Source organism: Struthio camelus, chromosome 24 (assembly GCF_040807025.1).
Source record: "Struthio camelus isolate bStrCam1 chromosome 24, bStrCam1.hap1, whole genome shotgun sequence".
Classification (NCBI taxonomy): Eukaryota; Metazoa; Chordata; class Aves; order Struthioniformes; family Struthionidae; genus Struthio; species Struthio camelus.
The window spans coordinates 3,959,486-3,968,767 of record NC_090965.1 but is presented as its reverse complement, the minus strand read 5'-3'; the positions used below and the strand labels follow the sequence as shown (position 1 = coordinate 3,968,767).

At 57.7% G+C, this 9,282-nt stretch overlaps 1 protein-coding gene across 1 annotated transcript; it reads right to left on the bottom strand.

The window, feature by feature from the left end:
- Positions 1–1,311: 1,311 nt before the first annotated feature.
- On the bottom strand, positions 1,312–9,193 carry ADIPOR1 (adiponectin receptor 1). Its single transcript, XM_068918603.1, has 8 exons — positions 9,097–9,193; positions 8,528–8,777; positions 7,485–7,601; positions 6,437–6,608; positions 5,678–5,864; positions 4,347–4,534; positions 2,584–2,777; positions 1,312–2,198 (listed from the first exon to the last, which is right to left on the bottom strand). Exons 2-8 carry the CDS (start codon positions 8,669–8,671, stop codon positions 2,070–2,072), a joined length of 1,131 nt encoding a protein of 376 aa, XP_068774704.1. The 5' UTR covers positions 8,672–8,777; positions 9,097–9,193; the 3' UTR covers positions 1,312–2,069.
- Positions 9,194–9,282: the final 89 nt, after the last annotated feature.

Here is a 9,282-nt window from a genome sequence, read left to right as displayed (position 1 = left end):
TGTGTCTCCCAGGGGGCTGGGCAGCAGGAGCACACCAGCTGCTGCCTAGCTGTTGTTAACCCACAGCTTGAGGATTTTATTTGCCAGCCTGACTCTTGCACCACAGAAGTATCCTTAGGGGTTTGCTGGGGAAAGGAAATATGACTCAACTGAGGCTATTTCAGGCTGCTGTCGTTACTGCAATGCTCTGCCCCCCTGCCCCTGGCACGAGGTTAGCTCATTCTGCCCAAGAGCTGAGTGATCCCAGGATGGCCATGTGCCACTGCCGGCTGCCAGGCAGAGCCAGGCCTGCAGGAGCTCAGGAGCCCTCTGCTCAGAGCAGCGCTGTGCCCGCAGCACGCTGAACGCAGAGGGGCAGCTGTTTGCCCATAATTAAGCAGCAGCCTGGAAACATGCAGGTGATGTCTTGGCTGTCTTAGGTGTTTTGTCTGAGAGCAGACTTCAGCCGGGCTTGTGACCTGGAGAGTGCAGGACTGGTTGTAAGTTGAGCAGCCTTTGCAGTTCCCAGAGCCAGGCCACATCTGAACACCTCAAGAAAGGGTCACCATGCACAGGCCACACAAACTATTCCAGCAGTGGCTGGCAGGCAGCAGGGACCTCCTGGGGACAGGCTGTGACACAGGGGAGAAAGTGGCCCTGCCTGGGAGGCCAGGAACCCCTCACCCCTCTGTAAGGCAGCAGGCCTGAGCGGCCTGAGATGAGCTTTATTTTCCTGTATGCCCTGTAGGCTAGCAGGGCCTTTGTTGATCAGCTGAAAGGCCCTTCCTGTGCAGGGAGAGCTCGTGGCCTGTCCTCCCCCTTGATCTGACTTGTCCTCAGGATCAGAGGAAAGGCAGCACCTCCTACTGCCCAGGGGGGAAACGCACAGTTGGTGGCTGGGGAAGGGTTTCCTGCTCTGTTATCGATCACTGCAATGCCCAAGAACTTCCTGTGGTTGATGTTTAGGCTGCCCTAATTCACTGCTGCAGCTAGGAGGACTCCCATTGCTACCCAGCACTTCACAGGTTTGGCAGTGCTCCTGAGTGCTGGCTGTGGGGAGCCTCCCCTTGAGGGTGCTCAAGGCCTGCTTTGCAGCAGCTACCTGCACCCTGTCCCTTCTCTACACCCAACCCATGGGTACCTGGATTAGTGCAGACAGCGCTCCGGGAGACTTCACGCTGCATCCCACCACCCAGAAGCACAGCCACAGCCAGCCTCTAGCTGTACAGCTCCCCACCTCATCTCTGCAATAGCACAGCTAGAGAGGAGCACCTCCCAGGCCCCTGGACACCAGACACCCAATAAACAAGACAGACACTACCAGCACAACAATAACTATTAACCTTTTTATTTCAATCAGCTACAGCAGCTCTACATTCTCCTAAAACACTGTCCTTCTTTTACTACCACAGACAGCAAGGCAGCTGAGTACACTGCGGTGGCAGCAAGTCTTTTTAAAGCTTAATATTAAATATTAAATATTCTCTCATTTATGTTTACATTACTTTGTCAAGGAAAGAAAAAAAAAAAGACAATTAAAACTTAAGTTACATAAATCTGTGCCTGTGGCCCTGGGCAGCAGCACTGGGGGGTGTAGGGCTGCCCCCAGCAAGGCAGCTCTGCTGCAAAGGGATATGCAAAATCTCCAGCCCTCGGCCTGGTAGTGCGTGACTCTGCTTGCTCCGGTGTGAGCTACGGAAAGGGATGCTCGGCTGTGCCAGGAGTGGGGTATCCGTGCCCTTTGCTTTTGGTAATCAGCATGCCTGGAAGGGTCAGACGACCCTGGTGCAGCTCAAACACTGTCTGGAGGAGGCGAGACCTGAGAGCACACGGCAGGGATGGCTGCTGGGGCCTCTGTCGCCTCCCCTCTGCCCCAGCAAAGTGCATGGGAAAGGGGGTGAGGATTTGGTCAACAGGAACTTCACTAAGAATTTTTCTGTTTCTTTTTCCTCTCTCTCTTTTCTTTCTTTTCTTTTTTTAAAAAAAAACAACCCCAAATAGTTTTGAGTCTTCGTTTGATTTTTTTTTTTTTAGCAAAGACAGAGTTTAAAAAGCACTTAGGAAGCTTGTACTAAAATCACCAGGTGTTCTCAGAGGAGAGAGTCATCTGTGCACCCCCCTTCGAGTCCGTAACGAAATTCCTGCAAGTTCGAGACGCCATAGAAGTGGACAAAGGCTGCAGCTACCACAAGGACGTGGAAGATCTGATGCGACTGGAACTGCGGGGAAGCAAAAAAGCCCTTCGAGTTAGACTTAATGCCAGGAAGACCTCCTCCATGCTGCTCTCTGCACCACCCCAAAACTGTCCTCCAAGCTGCACTACTTCTCCCTTGTTATTCTGGGGCAGCATTTTCTGCTCTGTATTTTAGCCCTGCCCTGCCTGCTCTCTGCAGCCATTTGAGGGCAAGCTGCCAGCACACATGCTGGAGCACACCACAACAGCCTGCCCCGTGGCAGGACACCTCCCAGCCACCTTCTCCCCATCTCAGGGCAGAGGAAAAGCCACCTCCCAGATCCTTTCACCCCCAACCTCACAGCTGCTTCCCTGAGGTGCCCCGCTCACCACCTCTGCCCAGACCTCATCCCACCAGGAGCCACACTCACCCAGATGTCAAACTTGCCCGGGAAGAAGCGCTCGGGTATGCGGGCGGCGTAAAGCCCTGCTCCCGTGATGTACATCACGGCCATGAGGAAGAACCAGCCCATCTGGCCAACGGTGGTGGCTTTCACAAACCCTTCAGCAATGGTGAAGTGCATCGTCGGCACGACGCCACTCAGCCCCAATCCCAGAAAGACGCCTAGGGTGGAAAGGAGAAATTGGCAAAAAGGGAGCCTGGCATGGACAGAGCTCTCCTCCCACCAGCTCCCCGCACACCCTTGTCCTGCACAAAGGGAAGCTTCCAGAGGAACTAGCAGCTTTTCTTTGTTCAGTCCTGAAACATCCAACCCCCATGGTCATCCTTCACAGAATGAGCGATTTACAGCTCTACATCCCAGTCAGAAGCAGTGCTGACCCCCAGTGCCTGCTGGACTGAGCTCGCCCTGTGGATGAGCATTCTCCACCTGCTGCAGGTTTGCCACAGCTCCGCTCCTGGCCACGGAACGGCCTTTTCAGAAGGCGTCAGCCCTTTGGATCGCGCACAAAGCCTTACAAGCGCGAGGAACGCAGCCCGGGAACAGCCCCAGCCAGCCCATTGACGAGAGAGTCGTTTGTTCAGTGAAGCTGCATGGAGCTCAAAGGGAAGGGGCTAATTAGCAGTGCTGAAATTTTCAGCTTTCACATCTAATTAATTCAGCAGAAAGCAAGCAGCGCTGCAGTGAGAGAACAGCCCGGAGAGGCTGCGGTTTGTACTCGCAGCAGGAGGCTGATTCCCCAGCAGGCAGGGAGGATTTGGCCCAGCCAGCAGTCTCACTGCACACCTGGGGAGGAAAGCAACTCTTTCCACGAGCAGGGAGCTGTGATCCAGCCACATGTCAACACCAACACCCAAGAGTGAGAATCTGGGCTGCCGCGGGGATAACAGCGGGCCTGGGAGTCCCATCCTGTCCCCTGTCCTCTTCTGAGGAGCTCTTAACACACTGCGCTCATGTGGGTCACAAGCCAGTTGTGCTGCCTGGCCTCCTGCTCAGCACGTCTCTCACCACGTAGCAAGGATGAGGCTACGAGAGATGTTTTGCTGCAGGACCCCCTGGGAGGTGAGTGCAAGCAGAGGCATCTCTCCATGCTCACTGGTGCTTAGTGAAGCTGCTTTAATCTGCCGGGATGTGCTTTTCAGAGCCTTCTTCCCAGAGAAGGCGGCTTCGCACTACAGCCCCAAGCCTCCCAACCACCACTTACGGGGCTATTTTTAAACTCTGTCTGCCTGTTCCAAACCTCAGGGGTGCTGAGTGCCAGGTGGAGCTCAGGCCTGCTGGGCCGGCCAGCAGCCAGGCCCTGCTCAGCCGCAGATGTAAGCCTCTGGCACAGCGAGAGGAAGGAGGAGACCTCTTGCTGCTGGAAGCTGCTGCAAGGCAGTGTGGTGGTCTAGGGGAACTAATTCTGCATGGGCAGGTGCTAAGAGCTTTTTGGGGTACCCAGGAGCTTTGCTCTGGGATCCCAGCCATGCAGGCCCTCTGGGAGCAGCTCTCTCTGTACAGGTGCCCACAGCAGGGACAGGGGAGGTGAGATGCTGCCATAGAAGAGATGGAGGGAGCTGGGTGAGGAGCTGCTGCCTGGGAGACACAATGAGTCCCAGAGAACATATGACCAGCCCAGGGTCTAGCACAGGCTCTGCAGCACAGGAAGATTTTTCTGCAGTGTCTGTCCAAAGCCCTGCTGAGTTCCCTGCAGGGGCGGGGGACTCAGGGTGAGCACGAGGCTCTCCTACCTGCTCTTGTCTGCCTGTGCTTGGGGGTCGCAAAACGGTCCCACTGAGCAACGATGATCGCAGAGATGCCCAGGACACAGACGATAGAGAGGTAGATGAGTCTTGGCTGCGGGGAGCAGTAGAACGAGTAATAGAGCCACGGGACGAAGCTCCCCATGATCAGCAGTGCAATTCCTGAATAATCCAGCCTGCAACCAGGGTGCAAAGAGAGAGTCACAACTGAGCCTGGAAACCCACCCCCCTCCTGTGTCCTCTTAGCAACAGCGTGTTGGTACCCTCCACCCTCTCTGCGCCCTAACGGAGTCACCATGGCCAGTCTGAAGCAGTGTGTCCACAGAGGAGAGGGGCACATTCAGGTCTCTTCAATGCAGAGGGGAGACAGGAGAAGGATCCCAGGCCTGTGGCTTCTGAGGATGGAAGTGGAGCTTGGCAGGAGAGGACGTGCACTCAAGCAGCCACAGCAGGATGCAGTGGGCATTAGCCCTTGCACATATGGATTTGACTGCTGTCCTTCACTGCAAAGTGCTTTCGATCTATCGATCCAGGAACCATTTTACCACCAAAATGCAGCCACTTGTGTTACCCTCCCCACCATGGCAGCTGTGCGAGTGCTCTCCCCGAGTACACAAGGACGTTTCTGCTAAGGGCGCTGCAGTACTGCCTGTTCAGAAGAACGCGGGCCCATAAGATCTCTGGAGTTGTGCAAAGGAGATTGGCAGGATTTCCCAGCAAGCAGCGCACGAGTAAATACCTTTGATAGACTTGCGTGTGCAAGGTCTTACATGAAAGCCTTGCTGCCGTTCTCCCTGTGCCATGAAGGCTGACGTGAGCTTAAGTCTACGTGCTGACCTCAGAGAGGAGCACTGGCCACAGCCCAACATTTCCACTTTGCTGGGAGTTCTGTTTGTTTTGTTTTCTTCCGATTTGGTTTCAGCCAAATTGGACCCAAACCAAAGATTTTGAAAACATCCAGTAAACTAGAAGCTCTCTGGTCCCATGGCGGCCCCGCAAGACTGAGACCCCTCCTCATTTCACTGCCACGAGAGGCACAAAGGCCTTGGGAGCCACAGGTTCCCAGGGTCCCTGTCCTCAGAAACCCAAATGTTCTTGGGGGCCCTTGAGTCAGCAGCTTCAAGGTGCCCCAGCACAGGGCAGAGCCATCCAAGATCCAGCTGTGGTTCCCTCTGAACTTCACACTGGATTCGCTGAACTCTCTCTTCCCCCAAGTATAAAACATTTGGGACTCAGCAGTGCAGCCTTTTCCAAGAGGAAATGCTGTGAGAAGTCAAAACCGCGTATGAGACCACTCAACCACACTTTCGCTGACTCACTTTGAAAAAGTCCGTGAGACCTTCTCCGAATGACAGTAGACAGTGTGGAAAAGCCAGGAGAAGCTGAGGCACAGCACTGCTCCGAGAAAGAACATCCCAAACACCACCTTCTCCTGGAGAGGAGCCATGAAATACATGTTGGGCCGCAACATGGTCAGGATCCCCAAGCAGAGGAACAACACGAAACCTGCGGACAACACACCAAGCCAGCAGTCAGTTAAATGAGGCGGACGCAGAGGGGCCCTTCGCACCCCATCCAGCCTTGACGGTGGGTGTGTGATAGATGAACCCCCCTGAAAGACAAGCAGAGTGAACTGCGAGTGCTGGCAGCAAGGCAGGGTGGGTGACGTGCAACAGACAGGGACAATCTCCCACCCACGTACACGGGAGGAACGGCTCCCCGGCTTTGTCCCGGCGCAGGGCTGGCCTGGGAGCAGGCCTGTTAGTTACTGCAGACAAGCAGAGGCAAGAGGAACCTCGTGGGATGGCAGGGTCAGAGGCATGGTTAGGCTCAGGGTTATTTTAAGGGCTGCTAGCCCGTTCCTGAGTTTCAGAGGAAAGCGTTATGAAGTATCTGTTACACCTAACGTACATTTTTCCTTCCCTAGAGTAGAAACAGCTCATCTGACCTGTGCTGGCAGATCCACCAAGCAGCACTGGTAGAACGGCCACAGCGCAGCCTGGTCTCGCCCTAGCCAGCCCCTAAAGCCTGCGGGAAAGGGTCCTCCGAGTCCTCAGCTCAAGCCCCGCCTCAGGCACCTAGCAAGTGCGTCCAGATGTTGCCCGTCTCGGTGTGTATTCGGAAGATGCTCTTGAAGCAGGCTCGAAAGGACGGCATCGGAGGTCTGTGTCCATGCAGGAGGTAATCGTTATCCTTCAGCCAGTCGGGCAGCACGTCGTAGGGGATCACACGCCAGCGCCCTTCCCACACCTGCAACACACCAACCCATGCTGGTGACCACTGGGGCTGGCACTTGCCAAAGCATCAAGCCAACCCAGAGGCCCTGGTTTACTCGCCCCAGGCAGCTCAAAGTCACACATGGAACAAAACCACCAAGACTCTTCCCTACGGCCAAGGCTGAAAAGGTCCCTGTAACTCTCCCTTGGAAGAGGAAGTTCAACTTTTGCAACATCAGACACCCTATGGGACCCCTTAAACCACCCACATCCTGCAGAGCACTCGCCACATTTCCCCCCACCCCCGGGGAGTTCAAGATGATCCACACCCTTGCATTTAACCCATCAACACCATCAGCAATCTCTCTGTTCTCTGCAGCAGGGAGTTCCCTTTGAGTTTGGTCAGGGAAAGGGGATCTCTAGTGACAGAAGTGCCCTGGGTCTCGGCCTCACCCAAGGCACCTGTGTCACTGCTCACCCAAAAGTGGTGGCTGAGTGCAGGCACTGCTCTGCCTGGGGCAGAGCGGAGGCACCAGGCAAACTGGCAGCAGTGCTTCATGCTCCCCATCCCTGCCTGGATGCCCACAGAGGCACCGGCGCTCTCCAAACCGCTCCTGAGGTTACCGCTAATCCGAGGGGGCTAGACACAACCTCCAGCTGCCGACTGGGAACGCTGGCGCTTCCCAGCTGCTGTCATCCACTTCCCACATCGCTCCCCGGAGACACTGCTGGGACCAGGCCCAGGTGGCGAGCAGAGCCAGAGCAGACTGCAGGCAGAGCCGCCCGGCTGCGCAGCGCTCTCCTCACCCGGGGCCAGGCAGAGCGACGCGGTCCAAACCCCACTCCGGGGCCTTTGGGCTTCTCTCATTCTCCAAAATCAGGGCCGGGGGATCACTACAAACTCCTGTACCTTATACACGAACTCTTCCATCTTCTCCATTGCGTGGTGAGCCTGCAGAGGCAGAGTCAGCACACGGACCACCTCCTCCTCTTCCTCACGGGTCGCTGGGCATGGCGGGTCTTCAGCCTAGAGGGAGAAACACCGGGAGGAAATCATTCCGGCTCCCCAGAGAAACAAGAGCACCAGAGAACGGCGAGTCTTTTCTAAGAGCACCTGGGGGCTTCATCCTGCCCTGAGGGCACAGACAGGGCCCACTGCTCACCACTGCTTATGCAACATGTTACTCTCTTAACCATCTCAGGCAGGCTAATCCCAGATTTATTCTTGTTTAAAGGCAGGATTACAGGGGAGGATTTTTATCCTTACAACCAAGCCTGCAGGCTGAAACAGCCACTTGGGTCCAGCCAGGCTGAACGGCCCAGAAAATCCGACTGTCTCTCTGGGCAAACAGCCTTCCCACTGCTCTCCCACAAGTGCTGGGTACAATCTACCTGTCCGGGCCTCAATTTCCTCTCTCCTCTTTTTCCATTAGCAGGTTTGGGAAGGTGATTTCTAGCCCTAAGGGCCAGAAAGCAGCTGAATGACTAAGAGCACCCCGTTCACTCCAAGCAGCTGTGCTGGCATACAAGGACAGCACATCTTGGCTGACATCTCTGCACAAAGTCAATGCCTGTAAAATAAGAGAAGTTTTCGGGACAGGTTCTTGGACAGCTTTGAGCACAGCACGGACAACTTGTCAGCCTTTGGGTAACGAAGCACCTCACACCCTCTTTGCACTGACTCAAAAGCAACTACTAGATTCAGGGCTTTGAAAAGTACACTACGTTTCCAGCTTGCATCCTTCAAGCTGCTAATGGGATAAGGGGCACGTTTCTAGGTTAATCCTGCAGGACAGCGTGGAAGAGCCTGAGCAAGCAGGAACGGATCGGGCCGCAACTCCGGAGCACGTCCCGCTAAGGCCGCCCGCCAGCTTCGGGCTGATCGACGGGGCGAAACGCCGGCGGAGCGGGAGGGATGAGCGGAGGTTGGGGGGGGGGGGCCTCAGGGCTTACGCTGGCCGAGCTGGCGGCTCCCTGGTCCCCCTTCTCCTCCAGGAGCGGCCCCAGCTCGGCCAGCTCCAGGTGGGCTCGCTCCCGGCCGGCGGCCGCCAGCCCGTTGCCCTGCCCGGCGGCGGCGGCGGCTTTGCGGGACGCCATGGACCGGGGAGGGGGGCGGCGGCGACGGGAAGGTCCTGGTGGCCGAGGGCTGGGGCGACGCCGCGGCTGCCGGTGCAGGTCCCCTCCGCGTCCGTGGGCCGCCGCGCTGCCAAGGGAGGAAGAGCAGAGTCACCGCCACCGGCCCCGGCAGCCCCCCCCCCCCCGCCCCGTTACCGGGCACGGGCCCTCCGCGCGGCTCCCCCCGCGACCGGCGGGGACCGGCACCCCGACCCCGACCCGTACCGCCCCGGCGCTCCCGGCAGCGGCACCGACCTCCCCGCCGGGCCGGGCCGGGACCCGCGCTTGGCCCGGGGCCGCCGCCGCGGGGCAGCGGGAGGCCCGGACACCCCGCTCAAAGTCCCGGTGGGGGGGGGGGGGCGGGAGCGGCGGAGCCTCCCCCCCCCCCACGCCGGGCGCGCACTCACCGGCCGCTACATCCCGCGCAGGGGCGGCGGCGGCGGCACCGGAAGCGACGCGGAGCGAACGGGGCGCTTCCGCCCCGCCCCGCGGAGGAGGACCCCCCTCGGGGGCGGGGGCTACGCGCTCGCGTATTCTGATTGGCCAACGCCGCCGTCTCTCCCTCTCTCTCCCCGCCCCGCCGGCCGCGGTGA